The sequence below is a fragment of the Stegostoma tigrinum genome, chromosome 17 (assembly GCF_030684315.1).
Source record: "Stegostoma tigrinum isolate sSteTig4 chromosome 17, sSteTig4.hap1, whole genome shotgun sequence".
In the NCBI taxonomy this organism is placed as follows: Eukaryota; Metazoa; Chordata; class Chondrichthyes; order Orectolobiformes; family Stegostomatidae; genus Stegostoma; species Stegostoma tigrinum.
The window spans coordinates 21,774,956-21,802,941 of NC_081370.1; the positions used below are offsets into that span (position 1 = coordinate 21,774,956).

The following is a 27,986-nucleotide window of genomic DNA, read 5'->3' on the forward strand; positions in this document are numbered from 1 at the left end:
GCATGCATGAGTACCAGAGCATTTATAAACTTGCAGAGTGAATTTGAGAATAAATATCCCTTCTAGTTTAAACTAATGAAAAGCTTGCTGCTGTTATTTAACTACATCGTACACACAGAAACACACACTTGGTGCCATAGTAGTAATGTCATTGTGGACTAGAAATACAGAGGTGCAGGAGATCAGGGGGTCATGCTGAATCGCAGCTTGCTGGTGGAATCTGAATTCAGTTCAGAAATCTGGTATATAAGGCTGGTCTGAATGATGATGGTCATACCATTGAGCATTGGTTGTTGTTTTAAAAAACAATTTGTTTACTAATGGTGCTTTAGGGAAAGAAATGTGTGATCCTTACCTGGTCAGACCTACAACTGCCCTCTGAATTGGTCTGGCAAGCAATTCAGTTAAAGAACAATAAGGGACAAATGCTGCCCTTGCCTGGGACATCCCATAAAATAATAAGGAAAAACAGCACATCTTCCTTTTGATAAAACACACCAGTTATCAGGAAGTGTACCAGGGTGGAGTTCTCTTCCTACCCTGTCCATAACAGCTGCTCATTCATAAACGGTACACCATGCACTGACCCTGCAACAAAGGGAGTGTACATACTGAACCTTCTTGCAAGTGTCTGGTTTATTTTGGAGAGGATGAGATTAGTGGTTTCAAAACAGAGGCAACATTTTTTCAATGTTTTAAGCTGTAAAAAATGTAGGTAGATAATTTTCATTTCCTAAAATAACAAAATCAGTATATTTGTGGATATTGATGAACTTTTCTATTTGATAGAAAATATGCTGAATGCATTTATCATGAATGATTCAAACACGTTGAAAGGCGGTATAAAATAATGGAACCTGATTACAAAACTAAGCTTCCATCTTGGAGACAGTGCAATCTTAAAGGAATCCTCATTCTACTCAATGTTGAGCAACAAAAAATTTTTAAAAATGACTATTTTGCAACATCTGGGAAAGAATAAATATTTTGTTCCTTAAAAAAACCTCAGTGTTGCTGCAATGTTTTCCTGACAGGCAGATCCCAAATAATAAACGCAATCAATCTGTTGTTGGTAATACGAATTCAGAAACAACTTATATTCAGGATTGTTGTGTTCTAAAGAAAATCTTACAAGGTTTGCATTAGTTTCTTTAACCTGCACCCAGGCCTCATTTTACACATCTCACCTGATGCAAATATTGGCAAGATCCAGTAGCTCCTGGATTGTTAACCCTCATGTTAACTCCCTGAAAGCAGCTTGAAAGCCATAAACTTATGATTCCAAGGAACACTTACTGACAAGACTGAAAGAACCACAGAAGCTGTAAATCAGAAACAAAAACAGAAGTTGCTGGAAAAGCTCAGCCGGACTGGCAGCACCTGTGCAGAGAAATCAAAGTTAACTGAGGAAGGCTTACCGGACCTGAAAAGTAACTCTGACTCTTCTTCAAAGATGCTGCCAGACCTGCTGAGCTTTGCCAGAAACTTCTGTTTTTGTTTCACACTTACCAACTACTTCTTCAGTTCTCTGCCTGAAGGCAGTTCTGACCTACAGCACCATGACTTCCACAATAGGTAGGATGTGACACCTGGTCACAAATCCACACCAGCCAGAATAAGGATCAAGCACATCACCTCCACCAATCTGATCCACACAGCAGACTAGCTAACCACCTCCACAAGACAGTTTGGGTTGCTATGGCAACGTACACATTTTCATAGATGCTGTGGTCTGGAACTTCTATAGTCATGGCAAAAGCTTCAATTTTCTTTCCACCACATGGCTGACCTGTGTGTGCTGGAATGATTTACAGGCTGATATTCAACGTGCTGGACTGTGTTATGAATGTACCTTCCTCCATCATTAACTCTTGGAATGGAAACGGAACCTGAAGCTCCTGGCTCACAGGCAGTGAAGTTAAACAACTAGCCAAAAAAAAACAACAAAGACATGTAATTCAAAATCTTTTTAATACAGTTAACTAAATGAGAAGTGCTTTACTCTATGAAGTTGTTAAATATCAATCCTCTCTCTCTGTAATCTAATTATGTCTCCATTTGAAATTCAAGTAAAATGGTTGTCGTTATAGTTAGTTTCTAAGTGTATGCTGTTGTCCAGCTTGTAAGCAGTTTAGAGAGACATTAGGGGGTGCTATTGTCTTACAACCCCAAAACTTCATGGCTTTTCTGTGGATGTAATCTTTAGTGGAATTACTTCCAATGTGGATAATTTATGCATAAAACAACAGTGAACAACTTATCTCCTTATGCTGCAAAAAGACAAGCATCAAATTTTGTATTCAAGTCACACTACTGTCCCCAGGAGGTTGAGATGTACTCACTGAGTTTCGATGGACCTTAGATTTTCGACTCAGGTCACAATTTTTCTGAATCAAGCTCTACCTTTGCTTTAGGAAGCACAAACTTCCATCTCAACTTCATTATTTTTAAAGCCATTTTGTGGTGAATGGAATGAATTTTGATTTTAAGAATCAGGGTCAGGAATCAAGCATTTGCAGGTCAAGTATAGTTTAGCCTGTCACAGAGTAGAATTTCCTTGGCCTTGTGCTTTACTTCAAACTTCAGGAGATTGCATACCAGAATGAATTTAGTCATTTCCCATGCCAGCCAACCCTGTGGTCTTTTTGAATTACAGTCAATTCGCAGTGAATTGTGGGAGGTTCTTTTGCTTTTGTTGCTTGCCTAGAGGAACTAAACTGGAAGAGCCTGAAGTTTATTTGCAGCTACAGACTGTTGTTCTAGACATAAAATGAAAGAAAGTGGACACTACACTGCGACTACCTTGAGTTGGATTCAATCTTGAGTTTCAAAGGTAAAAGGGCAATTTTCATAGAATGATGCCACAAAAATCACAATTTCAAATTAAGTTTGGTTTAGAACAATGATTTTACAATTGATTGATTTTATAATTTCTCTTTCACTAAACATTCCACTGACTGTATATAGAATGCAGGTGGGGACTGGGTATGTACCTCAGAGTCAATCTGATCCTCAGCTTGATTTTAATCACACAATGGTGTCAAAGAAGAAATTTCCACTTTACCTGTGAATCGGCCTGTATCTTATTTCAATCAGAAAAAATTTAAGTGGCTTCCAGTCACAAAAAAAAATTCCGTGACCATCACCCTCTGCTTCCCACCGTTCAGCCATTTCAGGATTCAATTTGCCAAATTTCCTTGGATCTCATGGGTGCTTGTCTTTGCTACCAGTTTCCAAAATAGGACCTGGTCAAAAGCCTTGCTGAATTCCAAGCAGAATACATCAAATGCATGTTTGACTTTTTTTCTGTCTATCCTCAATTTCACAAAGGTGAGAGATTAGATTAAATTAGATTCCCTACAGTGTGGAAACAGGCCCTTCGGCCCAACATGTCCACACCATGCCCCTTGGGAGCATCCCACCCAGACCCATCCCCCTATACCCCACACACCCCTGAACACTATGGGCAATTTAGCATGGCCGATCCACCTAGCCTGCACATCTTTGGACTGTGGGAGGAGATGGTTGTGTTGTTGTTCTTGGCTACTCACATCACATTGTCAACTTTATTTTCCTAACAACATCTATTCATAAATGCAACTGACAATATAGAGGGACCTACTGCAGACGCCAGTGCTTCAATTTGATTCAGAGTTAATGGACTCAGAACACTTGGTCAAGGAGGCTCCAAATATCAAATCATTTTCCTGCTCATTATTGTCCAGTGATCCTCTTTAGTACTGTTAAACTGGAGTAACATTAAAAGTTTTGAAGTGACACATTTTTCTCTTCTCCCTGAAGGGTCTGATTCCTGTTGGTCACTGATCTAGAGGAAAAACTAATTTGTTCAAATATTTTTCTTTCACGCACAAGTTGAGTCAGCAATGGTACATGCTCTTCTCCCACAGGGGGCAGTCCAGAATCCTTATTCTCACCTAATGTCCACATATGTGCACTAAACAGAACTGAATCACAATCTGTCAATTTCTTGGCTGATGCTTTGCCCTTTCTCACCTAGAATCACCAAGGTCACTAAGAACTAGGCACTAGTCTTGATCACAGCTGTGAATGGGCTTTGCACATATTAATTTAAAAATAGGCGCCTGGAAGAAGTTTTAATTTAGCAGCTTGCAACTGGCAGCAAACATTTAGATGACCCCATGCAGGCTACACTTGGAAACGATCTTGCTATTCCTATTCCAGGGGCATCCGAGGTTCATCCTTTGCTGGTTATGTACTGACAACAGATTCAAAGGTTTCACTGTGTGCTGCACCACTTAAGGACAGCAACCAGGAGCCTTCATTATGGCGCCTTCCTGAAGTAAGGCAATGTGACGGGTCCTTGCAACTTACATCCACTCTCTGCCCTTTCAGTAACCACACTTCTGTTTGCACAATGATCAACAAATGTTTAAAACTGCTAATGATGTTAATATTAGTTCCTCTTTGAAAAGATAATTCAAAAGTTATTCATTTTAGAAGAACCATTCTTCGTTACAATCAGGTTAGCAATGAAAAAGGATAGATTCCTTAGTAATTGCAGCAGGAAATTTATTATAAAGGAATCTCTTCAGAGTTGAAAACCCTGAATTTAAGGAAACAAACAAGTGGAGGGCGCAAATCAACGACAGTGCATGTGATACTAAGGGGACCCCAATCACAGCAAAAGTCTTTAATTACCTCCATCTGGGCTTCATTATACTGAAATGAAACAGAATTGGGAGTAAATATGAGCACCAAGCAAGACATGGTATTTTGACATGAATTCTAGTGACTGTTACCATTTGTATAATGCAAGTGTATCCCATAACAAGCACTTGCGAGAGGCACTCGAATCAAAACATCAACGAGAGGCATAGTGGTCTCGAGGTGCACAGAAGATCATGGAACAGATTTTCTACAATTTCTCATTCCAGTTGGGAGAAAATAGGGTGTAATTCTAAAGTCAGTTGGGAGAAAATAGGGTGTAATTCTAAAGTCAGAAGATGCCTTAAGAAAACTGTCAAAACTGTTGTCCTCATGCTTGCTACAGGAAGCTAACATTGTCTGCTCTATCCTCATTACATTGCCTAGGAATGGTGATTACTGGCTGGGCTCTACTGCATTTCTCTTCCCTACTATGTAAGGTTATATCTACTACGAGAAAAAACATCAATGGAAAGCAGGCATTGTATTGGGTCCTGCTTATGGCAGGCAACAAGTTCTCTACTGTTAAACTTCAGAGGGATTGGAGAGAAACTTGCGGATCAGATTTAAAATAAATGTTTATATTAAGTAGAAGTTTCAATATTTAAAGCGACTCAGAGATGAGTTAAATCTCTTAAGAATTTTATAGATTAATTTATAATTGGACGGGGGAGCGGTCAGGATCTTAGGCTAGAGTTAAGTTGAGGAGGGATGGAGGAGGCATGGTGGGTGCAGGTATTGATGTCTACATTAACTGACTTGGCAGAGAATAGCACAGCAATGTCTGCCAAAAGCCCGTATCAGACTTGAGATTTCAACCTGATCTCAAATGATAATTTGTAATTTACATGGCCAAATTATTTGCATTCAGTTTGAAGAGAGTCCTGGAATATGCAATTGGGAATCATCAATCTGTCTTCTTGCCCTGATTGACTGGGGAACCCAGAAATGGACTGGTAATAGCATATCTCCGAAAACAGCCACGACAAACTTGGTTACTTCACCATCCTGACGTGAAAATTCTATTCTGGCGAAGGTCAGGTCCTTAACATGACATCATTTGTGTTTTAATTCTAGCTTGGCTTTTGTGGTTGTGAACTTGGTGTCATAATAATTCCATGAGCATCAGTCTCCACTCATGATTCAACTCATTCACATTCACTCCAATTTACAAAAATCCAAACTCAACTCTACGTGAACATTGTAATGAATGGGATCTTGGTGCAAAGTCAGCACATATCGCTTGGGTCCCTCAGCACCTATTTATGGGTTTAAATGGGATAGTGGGAACACTTAGGAACATACTGGGAGTTTCGAAGAAGAAATCAGACCTCCAGGTTGGAGTCAAAGGAAGATTTTTGTTGTTGTTGGACATCATCTCAGGTCCAGGACAATTCTGCAAGAGTTGCTCAGGGTAGTGTCCTCAGCCCAAGCATCTACTTCATCAAGGACGTTCCCTCCATCTTGAAGTCAGGACTGTGGATGTTTGCTGATGATCAATATTATGATCATTATAGCATTCACTACTGTTCATGTACTACAGCAGTCCATCCCCAAAATGCAGCAAGATCTGGACAATATCCAGGCTTGGGCTGACAAGTGACAAGTAACATTTGCGCCACACAAATGCCAGGCAATGACCATCTCCAACAAAAGAAATTGTAACCATCACCCTTTGACATTCAATGACATTACCATCATAAAATTCCTCACTGTCAACAACCTCATGCTAAATTTTACCTGAAACTAAAAAATATTAGCTGTCTAAAGAGCTACAAGAACTAAATTACGGACTAGGAATTCTGCAGTGAGTAATTGACTCTCAACTGCTATGGTTGACCACCATCTATAGGGCACAAATCAGCATTGTGACAGAATGCTCCGCACTTGCCTGTTTGAAAGCAGCTTCAACATCAGTCAAGAACCTCAACAATATCCAAGACAAAGGAGCCACTTGACATCATGTGATTGACATTCATCTGCACAAACTTTCATTCGCTCCACCACTGAAGCTAGTAGCAACAATATGTACCACCTCTATAAGGCATTGCAGAAATTTATTCAAGCTCATGAGGCAGCACCTTCCAAACTCAGGACTACTATTATTTAGAAGGACAAGGGCAGCAGATACATGAGATCACCAAGTAGTGCAATTTCCTCTTCAAACCACTCACCACTCAGACATGGAAATATATCACTATTCCCTCTATGTAGCCAGGTGAAAATCCTGAAACTCACTCCATTACGGATATACCAACACCAAATGAACTGTAGTGGTTCAAATAGGCAATGCAACTTTCTCAAGGAAAATGAAGGATAAGCAATATATGTTGGCCTAGCCAGTGTCATCCATGTGCTATGAAAGAGTAATTAAATTAAAAACACTCACATTGCCTTAGTCTCAGACAAACTGATATGGTTACTAAATCTAGGCTTAGTTTCCTCAGTTGGGAGAGGGGTAAACCTGTTCCTTGTTTTAAACCATCATCTTACCGAAAACATATACAGACAGCAGATAAGAACTGCATGAAGTCCATCTATAAATCCAAGTCCTGTGTTAATCACTGAATATCTAATTTTTAATGCTGTGGTAGTGACTAGGTTTTGAGTGAGTTAAAGTGTCACATCAATCCCAGTTAAATAAAATGAATATTGAATGGTGCTCAAGACCCTTGGACCCGTATCCCAGCAAATACCAGCACTTAAACAAAAGGTAAGGAAGAATAATGTTGTTTGGTTTGCTTCTTGGCCATATAACAGGGGAGGTATTTTCCATCAAATGCATTTCTTCCCTCCCCACAACAATCTTCTCAAAGTGATATTGTGAAACATCAAAGCATTTCCCAACCCACAAAGCGGTTTCTGGATAGCTCCAAGCACTGGCTTAGAAAACTGCACAGAATTTATTTCTAAAGAATTTGTTCAGAAGGACTGAAAGTGTTCCTACAAAGATGTTAGATAGGATATCCTTGGGATATTTTGCTGTGAAACCCCCAAGAAAGCTCAGTGAATAGAAAGGAATGCACTCTCAGCTCCAGGGTAACCAGCTCTCTGCTATTAAATTCGTCACACATGCCAAACTGGCCAATTTTCAACAGGCTTTGCAGTTTGTTAAGATACAGCATGAAAATTACCTTATCAGACAGCCAAGGGACAGGATGGTTTTTAAAAAGGCATAGAAGATGCAGAAGGAGATAAATAGTCAGAACCAGAAGTTACCAAGAGGTAAAGAAACAAATCCAAGATTTGGAGAGAGCCTAAACAAGAGAAAAAGAAGAACAAATAGGCACAGGATGAAAAACAATGTCTACTCAAAGATATAAGACCTATAATGGGCAATCATTAGGATTGCCTCTTTCACCATGGAATGAAAGATACTGAAAAAGTACAAGCATTTAGTGTTTGGTTTAGCTCTTATAAACTATCAGCCACATTGTTCCAAAAGCAGTTGGGAAGCAACCATAATCAATGTTTGTATACTCACTGCTGTCAATTGAAAATCTGCATTAATTAGCAGTTTTATTTCTGCTGCATTTATATTTTAGTTTGCTCACTGCTCAATAAAATCCCAATCTCTCGCCCACCCCTGTGATTTTATGACACATAAAATGAAAAACAATGTTGGAAATCTGAACAAAAATTATGCAAAGTATGTAAAAACAAAAGACAGTTTAACATTTCCTGCATATTGCTACATTTATCTGAAGAAGGGTCCATACCATGTTTTCAGATGCTGTGAGATTTGCTGCGCATTTGCATTATTTCTTTTTTTACATTAATTATATATTCTATATAATAATCCTGTGAGTCAAGTAAATCTTTGGCTCTTTGACTGTTAAATACAGATTTTCTATTTGCGATATATTGTGGCCTGAGACAATAGTGGACTTTGCAATTTCTTCAGTTATTGTTCAGAAACATTAAAAAGAACCAAATGCTAAAATAAGTCTCACAATTTCTATGATTATTCTTAAGCCATTAGCTGGGCCCGTTGGATCTAAACAAAACACATCGGTACGTTGATACATTTGGCACTGTACAAGGTCATAACTTCAATTCAATGGTATTTTATAGCTAAAACAATTTATCTTTTATAATTTACTGACAGCTTGAGTAGATGAACAAGCTTCATTTTGTTTCCTTACAGTTTTACACTTTTCCCTTGGAAGTGGCATTCCTGGCTGAATCATGTCTCTCCAAGTGCAGGACATTCTCTGCTAATTCTCAACCATTTGGCCTTGCTTAATGTTTGAGCCATGACACTTGATGTTAAAACATTTATTGACTGTAGAGGCTGCCTGACTTCGATGCAGGAGTACAATTCAGCAGGACTAATCTGAGCCTCATTGTAATGTCAATGCTCTAACTGGATTAACTCCAGGATACTTATAATTCCACATTGAATTGGAAACAGTTGTGGTCTCCTCTATTTTCAATACACTATAAAACTCTAATGGCAGACAAACTTGAATCTGTAGCTTAATAGTTTAGGCTTTCAGATCAGAATAATGCTTGTGTTAATTGGTCTGAAATAAATAGGTTAATAGAAACATTAAAATAGTGCCAATTAGAAAAGTTTAGTTAAAGATTTATTTAAAAAAGGCATGGACTTCATACTATCATTTCATTGCACCATTTGTGCCATGTTTATGATTGGCCTCATCAGACAGGAACAAATCAAACAAAAATCTCACTTTGTTTGAAATCAGGTGGTGATGGTGTACTGATATTGGCATTGGACTAGTATTCCACAGAACAAGGCAATCCTCTGGAGACCCAGGTTCGAATCACAGAGGCAGATGGGAAAATTTAATTCAAATAAAAAATCTAAAGTTAATAGTCTAATGATGTCTGTAAGATGATTATTTAATAAACCCATCTGGTTCACTATTTCCTTTGAGGAAGGAAAATTGCTGTCCTTATATATGAACCCAGATCACAGCAGTGCAGTCGATTCTTAACTGCTTTCTGAAATGGCCTCGAAAGCCACTCAGTTTTGTCAAACAGCTTAAAAAAAAGTCAGAAAATGAATGTAATTGTCAACCAATGACAAGAAACTCTGCCCTGTTGATCCTGAAAAGTCCTCCTTACCAATATCTGGTGCCGAATTTGGGAGATCTCCCTCATCAAGCAGCAACCTGACAGTCATACTCATGGAATCTTACCAAACAGACCACATCCCAGATAACACCACCATAATTAACCTTCCCACCAGCTGGACAGTCCTAGCAGATGTGGCTGCACAGGAGCATGCAGTCAGGAGGGAGCTGCTCTTAGAATCCGCGACATTGACACTGGACCCCACAACATCAAAACAAACATGAGTAAACAAATCTCTTTTTAATTATCATATACTGCCATCTTTTAGCAGATGAACCAGTGCTCCTCCACGACGAACACCATTTCAAGGATGCACAGAGGGTGACAATGGCACACAATGTACTCTGGGTGGGCAAAGTCAATGTCTACCAGCAAGAATGGCTCAGCAGCACCACTTACTGACTTTGCTGGGTGAGGGCTTGGTTGCTGACTGGATCTATGACAGCCTGCTTACTAACACTCAATTTGTATTCTGCCAGGGCCACTCAGCTCCTGATCTCATTAAAGACTCGGACCTAACACAGTTAAATGAGTTTAACTTCTGAGGTGAGGGGAGAGTGGCTGCCGTTGACATCAAGGGAACATTTGACCAAGCATGGAACCAAGGGGCCCTAGAAAAATGGAATCGACAGGAATCAGAGGGAAAACTGTGCTGGTTGGAGCTCTACCCAAAACAAAGGAAGATGACTGTGGCTGTTGGAGATCAATCACCTTCTCTCCAGGACATCACTTTAGTTCTTCAGGGCAATGTCCAAGGTCAAATATCTTCAGCTGTTTCAACAACCTCCTCTCTATCACAAGGTCAGAAGCAGTTGATTGCCGATGACTGCACATGTGAAGCACCATGTGTGACTCCTCAAATACTGAAGCAATCCATGACCATGTGCACAGACATGGACAATGTCTAGGCTTGGGCTGACAAGTGACATTGCACATCTGCACCGCACACAGTGGCAGACAATGTCCATTTCCAACAAATGAGAAGTGTTTTATTTAAACCAGAGCATTGCCTGGGCTGGAGAGTCTTTGTTAAAAATGTTGGAGAGACTGATTGTTTTTCTTGGAGCAGAGGAGGCAGAGAGAGGACATGATTGTTGTGTATTAAATTATAAGGAGCATAGATAGACAGGGAGGTACTTTTCAATGGTGTAGGGATCAATGACGGGGGGGTAGGTAGCAGGTTTAGAGAGGCTGTAAGGAAAAGCTGTTTCACTCAGAGGGCGATGAGAAAGTGGAATTCACTTGCTTGTAAAAGTGGTAGAGGCAGAATCCCTCATAACATTTTAGTAGTATACAGATACAAACTTGCAAGGCATAAAAGGCTATTGGCCATGTGCTGATAATTAGGATTAGACCAGTTAAGTTATTGTTTTTGATCAGCCCAAACTTGTCAGGCTGAAGGGTCTTTTTCTCTGTAGATCTGTATACCTACGACTATCCATTACACCTTGACTTTCAATGGTCTCACCATCAGTTAATCCCAGGTATCAACATCCTCAGGCTCACCATTGAACAGAAACTGAACAGTAATCAGTCTATGAATAGAATGGTTACAACAGCAAGTCACAGGCTAGAAATGCTGCATGGAAAGCTCACATCCTGATTTCCTAATTCCAGTCTACTATCGAAAAGGCATCAGCTTCAACACTCAAGATGAACGACACCATCTGAGATAAAGCACCCTATTTGATTTGTACCATATCTACTTGTTCCACTACTGACACACAGTAGCACCAATGTGTACATGGTCACAGGAGAAATTTATGATGGTACCACAGACAAATTCTCCTCCAACCCATTCATTATTCTGACCTGGAAATATATTGCATTTCCTTCAATTTTACTGGGTCAAGATCCTGGACCTCCCTCACAACAGCACTGTAAGTCTACATAAGATGGACTGCAACTGTTCAAGAAGGCATTTCACCACTACCTCTCCACAGCAATTAGAGATGGGCAAATAAATGTTGGTCATTAAATTTGACCTGTCAAGCTTGCATCTCCTGAATGAATTAAAAACGATATCAGTGATGCAAACTCTTTTACTTTTAACATCAATTTTCGTTGTTTACAATAAACACAAAGCACAAGATAACATGTTAACTCAAAAAGGTAGCATAGAATGGGAGCCATCTCCTTCAAAACATTATATTGTGATTAGTGATTGACATTGCAATGTAAAGCCAATTAGAAGTCACAATACAGCTATGTTAACTTACTGCTGGTTTGGAGGGGCTGGACCGAGAATTGGACTCTGGGTTCTTGCTCACCCATTGATTGATGAGGTCACAGACACCCACTTTCAGCCCATCAGTATCCTGGATGAAAAAAAAATTAGATTGGATTAGCAAACAGAGGAAAAATGTTATTTATCAAACCAAGTACTGGATAATTCATCGCAAAGGTTTACTTAACATCTCTGAGCACAATTCAAAATTGCCCTGGTGTACAATACTTCTGACAATCACTTTACAATTTTACATCACTCTTTGGTGAAAATAAATTGCCAGTGTGTTCTAAGAAAATTGCACAGGCCACCATTGGCTTTTCTGTCTGTTTCTAGCCAAGGATTTGATAAAATCTAACAAAAAGCTCATTAGAATCTGTGCGCAGGGAAGATAGAATAAACAGTGACACATTCTCCCAACAGATCAATCTTGCCTGACAAAGGCACATTTCCTCTTACTATTCACTGAGACTGGAACTGCTAGGGTCATAGCCGAGTAATATGACACTGATTTGACATTAATGGGCCAGTTATAGAGCATCAATAAGTTTGAAAGAGGAAGTCCATTACTAATTTGTTTGAAAGCACACTGGGTTTTTTCTTGGGTAATAACAACCTCTGCACAGTGGCATAATGCTGACAAAATGTCCCCAGATGCTTCAGAGGCACATGGGAAAATGGATTCTATACTACAAAAAGACAGTTTAAGCAAGGTTACCAAAGCCCTGTTGAAGAGGCAAGTTTTAGGCAAAGACACAATGAAGGAGAACATTGACAGATAGAGAGGTTTTGTGAGGGAATTGTGAGGGATTGGAATCAGGATTACCTAAGGCCTGGTCAGCAACAGTGGAAAAAAGGTAAGGCACAATGATAAGGAGGCTGAAGTTCGATGAGGGGAGTTTGTGGGGGCATGGGGCTGTGGCCATTTGTATTGCTGTCTGAGATTACGATAATGGAGAGGACAGGGTCATAAATGGATTATGACAGGAGGATAAGAACCTATTGAAATTTGAGGATCAGGAGTCTATACCGATCAGTAAGTGTGGAAATAATGAGTAAGCTTGAGCCGGTTTGGGATAATATCTGGGCTTAGAGATGGAGAGGGCATGGCACAGAAGGTAGAGCCAAAGCCAATAGGATATTGAAGCTGCAAGCAATCTCAGATACCACAGGTCAATGGTTGTGGATGGAATGGTGTTGATTGGAAGATTACAACTGAATCCAGTGGTTTTTTGCCCACGTTTAGTTGAATGTGCAGTCTGCCACCACTGAGGAAATAGAACAATTTAGAAACATGGTAAATAAGTGGAACAGGCAGTGCCTGAGTTTTCATCAATGGATGCTCTTCTCCAAAGTGACCACTCCTGAAGGGTTAAAGGAGGTTCAAATGGAGACTGGGTTGATATTTGAAATAAAAGGGGTTTCAAGTTTAAGTTGGCATTTCAAATGATCCTACAACAGCATGTGGTATTGGCACATGTCAACAACTGAGCACAGTGGATGTGGCAAAGGCTATGTTTCCAATAATTTCTCAGTGATAGAGCTGATGACCGTACTTCAAGACCAGTCACATCTCTAGTTAAATTGTTCAGGTGAACAACTTGTGAATACTGATACTTGCCCAATAAAGTGGATTGTGGCCCAGGTATGTCCTGTCTATTAAAATAAAAAGACAAATTCAATTTAACAATTACCACCCCATTCTCCCCTGTAATCTGTTAACAACTGCCCATTTTGCATTCCACAAGGAACATCTGGTTCGCAATTTCTTTACAAGGGTGGTCCAAACATTGAGAAAGGAGCTTAACTCCAAAGGTGAGGTGTGAGTGATTGCCCTTAATTTTAAGGCAGTTAGCGGATCATGTATGACCACTTGTAAATTGATGTTAATGAAAATCAGGTGTAAAACTCTCTAATGGCTGGAGTCATTCTTAACGCCAAGGCTGCTGTATGATAACCATCTCTGTCCCAGAACATCGCCATAGCAGTTCCTCATGGCAATGTCCTCAGTACAACTATCTTCAGTAATTAAATCAATTACCTCCTTTGATCAAATGTTCATAAGTCAGGAGTTTTGCTAATCACCTCAGAGAGTTCAACTCTATTTGCAATTCCTCTGATAATGAAAAGATGAAATGTTGGAGATCACAGTGGGTCACACAGCATCCATGGAGAGACAGCTAATGTTTTGAGTGTCAATGACTCTTCATTGGAGTCTTCACTTCTGAAGAAGGGTCATCTAGACTCAAAACTTTAGCTTGCTCTCTCGCCGTGGATGCTGTCTGACCAGCTGTGATCTCCAGCATTGGTTGTTTTCAGTCCAGGTCCAGCATCTGCAGTAATTTACTCCTCTGATAATGATACAGTCACGTAGGTATGCAGCAAAACAACATCCAGGAAACAGAACAGAAGTTGCTGGTAAAGCTCAGCATGGTCTGGCAGCATCTGTGAAGCAAAAAAACAAAGTTAATGTTTCAGGTCTGTTTCAGTTCCGAGGAAGGGTCACCGGACCCGAAACGTTAACTCTGCTTTTCCCTTCACAGATGCTGCCAGACCTGCTGAGCTTTTCCAGAAACTTCTGTTTTGCTTTCTAGTTTACAGCATCCGCAGTTCTTTTGTTTTCTTTTTAATTACGACAATATCCAGGCTCGGAAAAATAGGATTTAAGTAACATTAGTATCACACCTGTACCAGGCAATGACCATCTCCAACAAGAGACAATCTAACTATCTCCCATGACATACAACACCATTAAGAAAGTCAAGTCCCCACTACTCTCTCCTTTTTGTCGTAACTCTATCTCCCCACCAACACCTGCCCTTTTAACTACCTACCTAAGCGGTTGAGAAGGAATCAGGTCATGATCAGGAACCACATGGTGGGAGCTGAATGCGTAGGCCATGTCCTGTGGCAATAGCAGATCGAGCATGGGCAGGTGAGATTGGGCCGGTGAGGGGGCAGCAGGGAGAGGCAGCCTAGTAATTGGAGCGGAGCCTGCACCATTGTGGAGGTAGGAGTTGGGACTCTGAGATCTTGACTTGCTTTTTCTTGCGTAACTTTTGGCTCTGTTAATCTTTAATTCTTGTTTTGTAACCAAGTGGGCACCAGTGAATGGTGACTTTGTGCACTTTTCACTGTACTTATGTATTGTTATAGTTGGTACAAATGACAGATAAATAAATCTAAACCTAAGTAACATCTTGGGGTTACCACTGACCAGAAACCAAGCTGGCTTTATTACATAATGCTGTGCCTGCACGAGCAAGTCAGAAGCTAGCTATTCTACAGCAAGTAAATCACCTCCTGAATCCCTGAAACTTGACTAACATCATGAGGCACAAGGCAGGAATGAGATGGAATACTCTCTCAACATCTGAATGATTGCAGCTCCAACAACACTGAAGCAGATAGCTTGAGCAGAACTGCATCCCCCACTTTAAGTGTTTAGCTTCTCCACAATCTGTATGCAATGGCAGCAACGTATACCACCTACAAGATGCCCTGCAACAATCTGCCACAGTTCCTTCAGCAATACCTTCCAAACCCAGAGTCTCCACCACTTAGACACACAGGGACATCAAGCGCGTGGCAACACAATCTTACAGTTAATTAACAAAACCAGCATGAAAAGATACCAAGAGAGTTAAGAGCGGAATGCATTTACATAGAGACTGGTCATGTATCTTACATCCTATGTTCCACTTGAACCTCCTGTCATTTTCCTCACCTAAATCAATGCCTGGAATCATACAGTTCCTTCCTCTGCTCTTAATTTGTCAAGTCTGCTGAAGAATGATGTCAGAAAAGTGCCATTAGTATGCTAGTTCTACCTCATTTTCAGTCTGACACACTCAGGTCTGAATGACCTTTCGATTTTTTTGTAGACATTGATTTATCTTGTTGCTTGATGTGCTTGTATGATGCATCAAGCAGAACAAATGATAATGCGAAAAGTCTGGGACCCAAAACATACATTGAATGAATAATACATTTGGTTTACAGATTCAATAACTGAACTTTAATTTTTCCCCAGTTTGGGAGATCAACACTTGCACAGCAACTTGTAAATAAAATACAAAACAGCTAATTTGTGGCAGAGAGCTTCACATCTGTGTTTTATAGAAGCATTTACAGTTTAAGAATGCTTGAAATGATTCCTTGGCTCATGTGGGAATTCGTGACAGGTAGTTGTGAAATGCCTGAGTATTTTATTGCTGCTATTTCTAATGAGGAAGTGTGGGGAGATCTTGTAGTCCACTGCCAGCATCCCGGTCACTGAGACAGAAAGCCAGGTTTGAATCTGATCATGATGGCCAAGGAAGGTGCGAATATGATATGGCCGCACAGGTAAAGTATTAAATCATTCCAAGTGCACCAAGGACAGGAAATATTACTGGTCAGCCACTGGACAAAAAGAACATTGGAAAACGTTATTGTTTTTTCATGACTATCCATAGCTCCAAATACACTTCCCAACTGATCTGTAACACAACACACCCTCAATGAAGAAATGAATTTTCCAGAATTTGTATATTGATCTCAACTGGGCATCTAATGCCCATATAAGAGCAGATTGGTCGTTTCCAATCACAGCAGCTTTCGCAGAGGTATTTTGAAAGGAAGCCCATTTGTGGTGAATGGAAATGGAAATTAATGGAATTGCAGGATATGACAGCTGACGCAGACTTGGATTTTAAACATTCAGCTGGAAGACATTCCTCAGTGTCATAGGAGAGATTGGGTTTCCAGTTCACTCAACTACATATGTCAAGCTGAGTATATCAGTGTGCACTTGTGGATGATGGTCCAATTTGATGGAGAAGTGACGAATATAGTATATTACCTTACATGGTGTTCCTTTGGCAACTGAATAGCCTGCAACATCGCCTGATTCCCATAGGCTCTTCTTGGTGGCAACGTCCTCTGGTAGATTCGGCATGTCCAACGACGTGTGTCTGAGTGACTTTGTAGTGCTCTGTTTGTGCGTGTGAGACAGATACAGTTCAGTATTATTAAATGAAAGTAAACTAGCAATGATTTACAAAGTAGCATCAAAGAATGAATACACCACCTATATGTATTGAGGCAGGCAGCTCCTACTGATACTCATAGCATAGGTTCAGACACAATTTTCTCTTGAGCAAAATATTAGAAAATTGGTATCATTAGAATGCACTCTAAAAAAGACAAAGGGCTAGAAAGAAATTTGGTACAGAAAGATGAACAAGTACAATGTTAAGTCCTTGTTTGAAAAAAAAATTGAAAATGGCTCACCAACAATTCAGTAACAAACTTTCAGTTTTACATAGAATTACTAAAGAATTACTTGTCTACTATATCTCCATTTCATAAGTGATTCATTGAGTGTAAAGCATTTGGGATATAGAGGTCATGACATATTTGAACATCTTCTTTTGCCTCTTTCTAATCATTTCCATATGTATTCAGGATTTACTCACTCACAATTGTGAATGCTAATGGTATTACAGTTGGATTTGTGTGGGTGGGGAACAGTGTACTGACTCAAATCTGACAGCACGGTTGAATTCAAATCAGGATAAATTAGTAACACAGCATTTAACTGCAATAATGTCAGTAACCCTTAAGCCAGTGTTAGCTGGGATAAGATATTGACCACAGTTACGGAACTGAAGTAACATCAGCTGAATTACAATTATTATCATTAGACGCATTTCGGTTGCTGCATCCACAACATTTTATCTATAGAGTTGTTAAATTTAATGTCATTTAATTTAGTCAAAATTTGTACATACTAAGGCAAGGATTTTTAATACTAGTCAAATGGGGCACTTTCTACTCCAGGATTAGCACCAAACATGCGCAAGTCAGATATTAAGTGTTTGGACAGAAAGAAAATCTATGTCTAATGACAGCTCTGCTTGTTTTCAAAAGAAAAATGGAAAAGCACTGAATGCAAAAGAAAACTTAGTGGTTTATAGGGAAAGCACAGGGAAGTGGAATGAAATAGATTGCTTTTGCAGATGGGTTTCAAAAACTTAATGGGCTGAATAGCCTCCTCAATGCTGCAAGAATTCTATACTCTGCACGAACAATGTGCCAGCCTGACACAGAACAGTTATCTTTGCCGTGTGAACATTGCATTTTTATGTCATACTGTGGGTCCTTATGAGAATGAAAACATTCTAAACACCAAAAAATGTGGCTCTCAAGTAATACAAAATTAGATGCAGAACTTGAACTGTAACCCCATCATTAATAGGAAGTAGCTCAAGACTCGCCTAAGTTCATTTCATGCAGAGTCAGCACTGCTAGCACAGAGGAAACCTGTATTATGTCAATCTATGATTGATTCATATCTGGATAGAGGAGATGTCTTTCTACTCCTTTGAACAATCAGGCTTATATCTTCTTGAGCACCTGACTATGTTATTGACACACTTAGATGTCAGGAATTCTAGGAAATTTTAACTCTCCTGCCATGGCCAAATGATAGTGGTAACTGACACCTGTTACCAATTAAATCAGCTCCTTCCATCATGAAATTATGTCATCTGGAATATTAACCTTTAATTCCATTGGTTGAACTGAAATCTGGGTTGTTTGCTTAAAAACACAACCTTTAAATGAGCTAATGTACTGTTCTAAAATGGTTTTGCAAAAGACACCTCATTTGAAAGACGGTCAAGATCCACAGACAATTCCAATTTAGATGTCTAGATGACACTATAAGGGACTGATTTGCTATTAAAAACCAACAATAAATAACATATTGTGCATTTGCAGGAATGGCCAGAGACAAAAAGAAACTTACAGAAATTCATTGTGTTAAAAAAGTTGCTGAAGAACCACTATCCCCCCCCTCCCACAACCCAACCCGTTGTCCTCATTTAATGAAATCTTGATAGCTTGACCATGGAAAATCAAAACCTTTGCATTAACATGGATCTCACCCTTTATGTGCTACCTGTCAGCTATCACATGACTGAAATTTCTCCATGCAAAAACTAAGGTGGGTAAACTTGTCTGCTCGTTACAGAAGGCAGTAACAGCAACAAGGCCAACAGAATGTAATAAAAGGATGGTTCTCTCTCAGCAGTTTCTCAAGCTCAGATCCTATCTATATTACATGTTGAAAAGCTTGAAACACATCACCAACATACAGAATTTTAAAATGAATGGAACTCCAAGAGACATAACACCCATTTTGGAATACAACCGAAAATATTCTGGAAAAGTATGGGGTTCCTTTGGCAAGTCTGAGTGAGCAACTTTTAAGAAGCAATTATGGCAATCAATGGAGTTATACGCTCCTCCTGTCAGAAATGGGAAATTAGGGTACAGTGTCTGCAGGAGGTGCATTTGGATCCATATCATATCAGACTATTTAGATCGGTGGAGAGGCAATTAGAATCACTGAAGAGCATACGCCAGACACAGTGTGATTGTAGGCAGATTTAGACAGTTTGTTACACTGCATGTTCAGTCAAATGGATGGGTGACTGTCAGTTGCGGTTGAATGGTAGTTCAAGTGTTTCCTGTGGCTATTCCTCTTGCAAACAGGTATACCATTTTGGATACTGTTGAGGAGGACAGTCTCTCAGAGGAAAACAGAAATAGCAGCCAGATCTTGGGTACGAAGAATGAATCTTGTATTAAAAAGGGTTTGTCAAGATTTGAAAGAATAATTGCTATAGGAGACTGTCCTGTCAGGGACACAGGCAGGAGATTCTGTGGCAGTGATCAAGAATTCAGCATGCTATGTTGCCTCCCTAATACAAGGATCAAGGACATCTCGAAGCAGTTACAGCAAATTATCAAAGGGGAGAGTGAGAAGCCAAAAGAGGTTGTACATGTTGGTAAAAATGACACAATTTGGGGGGGTTGGGGGGTTAATCAGTGGGGTGGAGGGGAACCCTAAATTGTACTGGTAATAGAAAGACAGATGAGGACGGTTCTGAATTTTTTTTTAAAAAGAGCAAGTTAATTAGAAAAGACAGGCAAGAACAAATCAGAGTACAGGGTAGCTCTGAAGAATTAAACTCCATTAATTTCAGGTAAGGAGTCTTACAAGTAAGGCAAATGAACTCAGGGCATGTATGGAGCATGGGACTGGGACAGCATAGCATTACAGAAACACAGCTGAAGGAGGGACAGGACTGGTGGCTCAATGTTCTGGGGTTAATGCGCATAGGAAGGATAGAAAGGGAGGCAAGAGAGGAGGAAAAATGACATTTTTCATTAAAGAAAACATTACTGCTGTACTTAGAGAGAATATTTCTGAGGGGTTATCCAGTGAAGCTGTATGGGTGGAACTTACTTTGATGGGATTCTATACTACGGTCAGAGGGAAATTGAGGAACAAATATGTAGAGAATATGAGTCATAATAGTAGGGAATTTAAACTTTTCAAACATAGACTGGGGCTGCCATCGTGTTAAGGGCTTGGATGGTGAGGAATTTGTAAAACGTGTTCAAGAAAATTTTCTTTATCAATATGGAATGTACCTTCAGAGGAGCAAAACTTGACCTTCACTTGGGAAATAAGGCAGAGCATATGACTGAAGTGTTAGTGGGGTGAGCACTGTGTGAGCAGTGATCATAATTCTATCAGTTTAAAACATTTACAGAAAAGGGCGGACCTTGTACAGAAGTTAAAGTTCTTAATTGGCGTATGGCAAATTTTGACTGTATGAAATAGGTTCTTTTAAGAGTTGATTGGATTAGCCTGTTCACAGGTAAAGGGATGACTGACAAGTGGGAGGCTTTCAAATGTGAGAAAACAAGAGTTTAGAGGCATTACACTCCTGCTCAGACCATTGAGGATAGGAGTTACGATATCATGTTGAGGTTGGACAGGGTGTTGGTGAGGCCACTTTCAGAGTACAGTGTACAGTTCTGGTCGCCCTGCTATAGGTAGGGTATTATTAAATTGAAGCGGATTCAGAAAAGAGCTACAGTAATGTGACCGGGACTGGAAGGTTTGAGTCAGAAGGATAGGCTAGGACTTTTATCACTGGAGCGTAGGAAGTTGAGACATGACCTTATAAGATCTATAAAATCATGAGGGGCATAGATATCAGGAATAGCAAATGTCTTTCCCTAGGTTGGGTGAGTTCAAAACTAAGGGACGTATTTTAAAGGTGAGCGGAGAAAGATTTAAAAGGGTCTTGAGGGGTGACCGTTTCACACAGAGGGTGGCTTGTAAATGGAATGAATTGCCAGAGAAAGTGGTCGATGCAAGTACATTTACAACATTTGAAAGACATTCGGATAGTACATGAACACGAAAAGTTTAGAGGGATATGGGCCAAACACAGGCAAGTGGGACTAGTTTAGTTTGGGAAACTTGGTCAGCATGGACAAGTTGGACAGAAGGGTCTGTTTTTGTGCTGTTTTACTCTGTAACTGAAACTGAAACTGTCTCCAGAAGAACAACCAGCTTATACCAGTCAAAACACGAATAGCTTTTCACATTACTCAAGGAATCTTGGAGCGCGACTGATTTCACTCATGATCAGTAACCTCTCCCATTGCAGATCACCCCTCCCCACCCTACCATGTAATTTGTTTAATTTGCTTGCTGGTATGCAGATGTCATTGGATTTGGTATGTTTATTGTTTTAATGGAGTTTTTTTAAAAATAATAAAACAAATTATTAACTTGCTAATTCATTAGATCTAGGTGGCTTGTTTCTTGGCTGCTTAAGACATGTCAAATATACAATGAGTTGAAAAAAGCACATACTTCCAAAAATTCAAAACCTGTTGTAACTAGCTGAGGAGTGAAGAGAGAGGCATTTCTTCAGCTCTCTGAGCCTTGGTGATAACATTTCAAAACACTGCTCCTTTATTGACAAATTCTTCTATATTCATAGAATTCCTACAGTGTGGAAGTGGGTCATTCAGCCCATCAAGTTGACACTGACTGTCCGAAAAGAATCCCACCCAAACCCACACCATCCCGATAACCCAGCATTTCCCATTGCTAATCCACTCAACATACTCAGCCCTGGACATTATGGGCAATTTAGCATGGCCAATCCACCTAAGCTGCACGTTTTTGGATTGTGGGAGAGAACAGAAGCACGCAGAGGAAACCCACACAGACATGGGGAGAATGTGCAAACTCCACAGAGACAGTTGCTTGAGTGTGGAATCAAACCTGGGTCCCTGGCACTGTGAGGCAGCAGTGCTAATCACTGAGTCACCATGGCACCCCAAATATTGATAACTAAATAGCAAATAACACAATAAGCTTCAACTCTTATGGCAACGATCAGTAAAAGTACTGGCAACTTCAGTCGCTGCGCAATCTGAGAATTATTTATTGGAAGAGAGGGGCTGGAAAGGGAGAATAATGACAAGTTTTTTTGTCTAAATCCTAAGCCCTGGTCCTACAATGACATCAAAGGCCAGTCAGGTGATGGTCATGTACCTTCCCAACCTACAGGTGACCTTCTACAAGGACAAAGCGAAATGGATTTTAACAAAAAAGGTTCATACACAGCTACGATTCTTCCAACAATTCCATTCTAAGAGATCAAGGTCTGTGTGTGACATTTGAAATGCAAGCCTGCAGCTGTAGAGTGTGTAAATCGTTTTACCTCAATGGCACTGGTATACTGCTCCAATCGTTCATCAATCTTTGATATGTTAGTTATGGGCTGCGTCTTTTTAATACTGTTACTGTAATTTAAAAGACAGTCAACTAAAATTATATTTTCAAAACACTACTTTGAAAAGTTACACATTGAAACATCACAAGGCAAAGCATTGTTCTAAATTTTAGCCTTATAGAGCGATCCCAGTGAGAAACATTAGAATAATTATACATTTATGCAACAATAAGTAACATTTACTTATATAATACCTTTGATACAGGCAAAATATCACAAAGTGCTTTAAGAGGTGTGAAGAAACATGGACAACAAATCAAATGCTAAGCTGAGGAGGAGTAACCAAACGCGGTCATGAAATTTCAGATTTTCAAAGGGAGCGATGAAAAAGAAAGGAGTTGGCGAAGGGGTGTACAAACCTGGGGAGGGAATTATGAAGCATGGAGCCTCAATGTATATATCACAGTTGCCAATAGTGGACAATATATGTAGCAAATAAATGGGACATAATTACAAAAAATAAAGATGTACAGGGGGAAGAGAAGGTAATTGTAACACTTGAAGGAAGTTGGTTGATCATGTGGTTAATGGAAATGGATACGAGAGGTTGGAAGATTGCCTCATGGATTAATTGGGCCTCAAAAAGTGTATATGGGGAGAGGGGGGGAACAGGGATAGAAATGAGAGGAAAAGGTAGAGGCCCAGAGTTGGGATTGGACGGAGATGATTTGGCATGCTGTAAAAGGATAACAGAGAAGCAGAAGAGGCTGCTCAACATCCTGCTTCTTGCTGACAAATAAAATACATTCTTAAAGAAGGTGGTGGAAGCAGGTTAGAGCATGTTAAGCATGCAGTTCGACTTGGATGAAAAAAGATAAGTGTATCTTTAAATTCTAGAATGATTCTAGAGCATCGTGAGCATTACTCGGAGAGGAGAACAAGGCTTGGCAAGGCTGTTGTAGGGCAGTTAACATTATAAACAAAAGAACAAGTCAACTTCATGTCGAGTTATTCGGGTTTTTGCCCCCAGTGCCTCAGACTTGATACAGTGAACTTGGAACTTTACAAGTGGAATGACCCTGAAGGGTTGAAGTTTGGACAGAGGCCAGGGCATTAAAGGTGAAGGGAAAGAGAATGAGTTAGCAACTGCAGGGTACTTAGGTAAATAAAGGGTCAAAGTTTGATCAGTTGGGGTGTTGTAGGTGATATGTATTTTCCAGGTAAACAGATGGATATGAGATTAAAGCATTTAAAGGAAAATTCGGTTGTGAAGGATACAAGAAAGTGATTGTTGATGACCTTATCAGAGACCAGATCTGGTTGAATGTCTGAGCAGGAAGCAGCATTGGGGGATGAGCTGAGAAACAAAGAGCCAAGAGCGAGTGAAGGCAACTTCGATTGTGGACAAAGAGGATGATCTGAGGAGCAATGTTGCTGCAGCAACTTTTCTCACCTCTTCTTCAGTGAGCGGTTCAACGATTCTGTCCTTTCACTAATCTGGAAAGCAGAAAGACAGCAGAGTTTAGTCTCAAAGTTTAAGCGCAACACAAGCTTTCCTGCCAACTTTTGACTCTAGCCCAAGGCTTTTCATCTTGTGAAACAGATTATGGCACTCATTTGCTGTTACCATGGATAATCCTCTGGTTTAACTCAGCCTAATGTCACTAAACAAGATGACACAAGAGAAGAAAGAAAAAGTCTCAGAGTGAACTAAGTGAGAAATTTTAAGATTCTACAAAAATGTCAAATTGTCCATAAATAAATTAAATCTTCAGCATTAGAAGTTATTTGTTAGAATGTATTTTTAAGGGCATACTAGTAACCGGCATATGTTGCTCATCAAAGGTTTTTTTCAGATAGTAAGCAAAAACACTTCTTTCAAAAAACATAAACATAGGAAAACATTTTTACAGAAGCTGCAGTCTGTTTCCTTAAAATACATGTTAGGTTTGTTTTATTTTGCATGTGGAGTATTTCAATTAAAGTCTTGTGTGCTAATGACACCATCAAATGAAGGAACAAATAACTTATTAGATCCAAACAGTATGAGGGAGTTGAATTAAAACACTTGTTGCTAAGAAAGGAGTGCTTTAGCAATTGTGCCACACTGTCATTTCAACCAGATCCCTCCCAATACCAGAGTCATTACTTCAGACTCAGTCGGGTCTTCACATGTTTTATTAAATGATTCTAAACTAAATCAAACACAATGTAAGTGATGTTTTAACTAAGTAATCTTAATGACTTAAATGTTAAAAGAATGCAAAATGATGAAACTGACTTTCTTAACACTGTCATTAAACAAGTCCCCATGTGGAAAAGTATATATTCTTCATGTATTATGAGTCGTTGAAAGGGCCACAACAACAAACCTTCTGATTTTGTAGGTAATAACCTTAACCTGAAGCTGGTGAGTGAGCTTTCCCCAGAAGCTAATAATGTCCATCTTTAAATATGCAGGTTGGTCTTCCCCACCTGACTGGCCCGCTAACTAGCCGATGAATCTGTCACCTGATTGAACAAGACTGCATTTCTGGTACTGTTGACTGTGATTTCTGCTCTATCCCACCAGCTACAGCCTCCTACTAAATTAGGTAGGAGACTGATAGAGACCAAGAGATCAGCCCAGGGATTGAAATCTCCCCGTTTCTTAACCATTTTGTTCCATACCTACAGGACTGCCTCGGAGGTAACACTGGGGAATTCTAGCACTGCCACCAGCACAAATGGCACACAAAACATCTGGGCACTTTCGTAACGTTAAACCACAAAATAATCTAAGGGAGTTGAGAGATTCAAAAGATTAATTTAAATAGTGCAATTGGCCTCATTAAGATGAAGAATAATTGTATAAATTGTATAAAAATGTAAACTGAATGCTGCAGAGGTGCAACATTAGAATGTATTTGCATTTGGGAATTATATCTATTCACATACATGTCAAGGACTGGTATCAGGAATATGAGAAGAAAACGGAAGTAAATTTATGAAAGATGGGAAGAGAATTTTTGTTGGAATTTGAACACTATTCCATAAGGTTACTTAGGCATTATACACCAAGCAGTGACTAACGCCAATCTAGTTGAACTTTCCTGTCTCTTGAGGTGTTCCATTATATACCAGTACTGGAATTTGCTATTGGCCAGGAGCTCAACAAAACATGGTCACAAAAGAACTGGAAATTTGAGGGTCTGATTTCTGATCTGCACCAACTGCTTTGGTCTGAGCCAAAGGAGCAACAGCAAGTTACCTCAATCTACTTGGACTAGGAAAGAAAAATAAATCAGTCAGTGATATGTTGAGTTAATTGAGTGCTATAGGCCAGAAACATCCCAGTAATCATTTATATTCTGTGTTGGTTTAGCTGTTCTGAGTCAGAACTGTGGAGGTGGTCATGGAATCGCACACATCATAACTGAAGGAAGTATGAAATGAACCTTGTCAACCTTGGAAAATTAGTCAATTTAATTAGCTGCCATTCAAAGATAGGCTGATTTATTGAGTTTACAAAGTAATTAAATGCCATTTAATAAATTGGTCTAAGATGGTGAATTGGATTTACATAGTTGATGGCAAAGGCATCGATGGCAGATTAAGTTCCTTTCACCCACTATGTGTTCACTGAAACTTTGAGCAAATTGGGAAGGAGAAATGAAGTAATTACAGAGGAGGTTAAGCAGAATTGTTGGTTTACTGCTTCATTCATATTTAGTTTGACTCACCAAGCAAGTTGTTTCTGGCGTCATCCCCTCGTCATACTCTTTCTGAAATTACAGACACAGGCGATAGGAGATAGGAAGGCCATGACAAAAAAAGGTAGAGAAATAGCACCAGCCCAAAGACAACCAAGAGCAAGTCTGGTTAGTGCTATTGGCGAAGAGTTACAAGAGACTAATCACAGAGAATTCAGTATTATAATGGCTTACGTCCTTTTGTGATCTGGAAAAGCACAGAGATATGGCAACTTGGAATAACTACAAGCTGGCAAGACTATCTGTTTCAAATTGAGGCATTTTTCACTGTGATGCCTGAAGAGTTAGGGTTGTCATGCTTTATTTATGTGAGCAGCTTTCAAACAGGTACTTGCAAAAATGAAGATAAGTTGTTTTTTTCCTGATTGCATTCAGATGAAGCTGGATAAATCTTCGTAGACACTGGCCACAAAGGGTGGGTCCTATTCCGAACTCTCTTCGAAATCTCAACCCATGAAACAAGTACAGATTACAGAGCAGTCTGCACTCAGATGATAATGATTTTGAATCATGAAACATGTAAATGGATGCAAACACAGTTTGGGTGTGGTAACAGTGCTGTGTATCAATCTGAAATTGGAAACAATTTTGTATACTGAACTGCTCAGTTCCTCATTTGAGTCACATTGAATTGGGAGGCTTGGGTGAAAACTGCTGCATTTTGTGGCCAAACGGAAAGAAAATTAAAGTTTTGAGTCATGCATGAATGACTTCTGACATTTCCAAAGCAGTTAACTAATAGTCTTGGCAACAGCTTGAAATAAGAGTGACACTCACCACACTGTTATACTATATATGTGCTGCTGCAGCAAGTAAAAGCTAGGGAACTAAATTACAGGATGTTAGGAGAAATTTACTCAAAAATATTGCAGTGAAACAAGTAGGAATAAGTAACTGAATATACAAGTTACTTAACTGGTGGTTCAGTTTGCTGCAATAGCAGTGCGCTTTGTAAAAATAACAGGTCATTGCTGTTTGAGCAACTAATTTATTGCCAGTTTTTTTTTCCACTCCTTTAATGAGTGATTCTCAGCTAGTACATCACACAGCCACATTGTTACTATATTTCACAGCATCTAAAGAAACCTCAAAACCCTGACATGCCCACAGCTGATACAGTGCTCAATGAGCAGAAAACCTCCAACATTATGTTATGTTGGCAGATCTGGACTGAACAAGGTGTTAAAATCAGTTATGCCTTGGCTCAATAATCCTTGAATTGGTTTCCATCAGGTTACTGCCTAATTTATTTCCACCTTGCTTTTGCCATAAATCAGCTTTCATGTTCTTTGGCTTAATTTTAGCAATGGACCTCGCAAGCAGGGAGAGGAGAGAGAAGTGAGAAGCAGATATGCTCTACAGGTTCTGCTTTTCAGTCCCCAGGCCAAGAACCCTTTGCCATGCACACACTGAGGTGATTAATAACAAGCTCTTTCTTGGTTAGGATGAGTGCTCTCCAAAATTAATGCATGTCCACTTGCCACCACATTACACAAGTCCCAGAAGTAAACATTCAGCCTCCCTTCTGCCTAACATAGACACCCTTCATTGCTGCAAGCAAATTCTCCCATTCCCAAATTCTCTGCTCACTCAAAGAGCTACAGACATTTGGAAACATTAGCT

At 39.7% G+C, this 27,986-nt stretch overlaps 1 protein-coding gene across 3 annotated transcripts in view; it reads right to left on the reverse strand.

Annotated features, from left to right (window-relative positions):
• lsp1a (lymphocyte specific protein 1 a) overlaps positions 1 to 27,986 on the reverse strand; it is a 314,767-nt gene that overhangs the window by 32,312 nt on the left and 254,469 nt on the right. For 2 of the 3 annotated variants that reach the window (XM_048545253.1, XM_048545254.1), the window contains exons 7-11: positions 26,334 to 26,375; positions 24,065 to 24,108; positions 22,600 to 22,681; positions 16,857 to 16,988; positions 12,006 to 12,104 (exon numbers count right to left, since the gene is read on the reverse strand). In XM_048545253.1, the coding sequence (XP_048401210.1) occupies positions 12,006 to 12,104; positions 16,857 to 16,988; positions 22,600 to 22,681; positions 24,065 to 24,108; positions 26,334 to 26,375 (399 nt within the window). The remainder of the gene's footprint in view (positions 1 to 12,005; positions 12,105 to 16,856; positions 16,989 to 22,599; positions 22,682 to 24,064; positions 24,109 to 26,333; positions 26,376 to 27,986) is intronic. The other variant, XM_048545255.1, reaches the window with a different exon arrangement.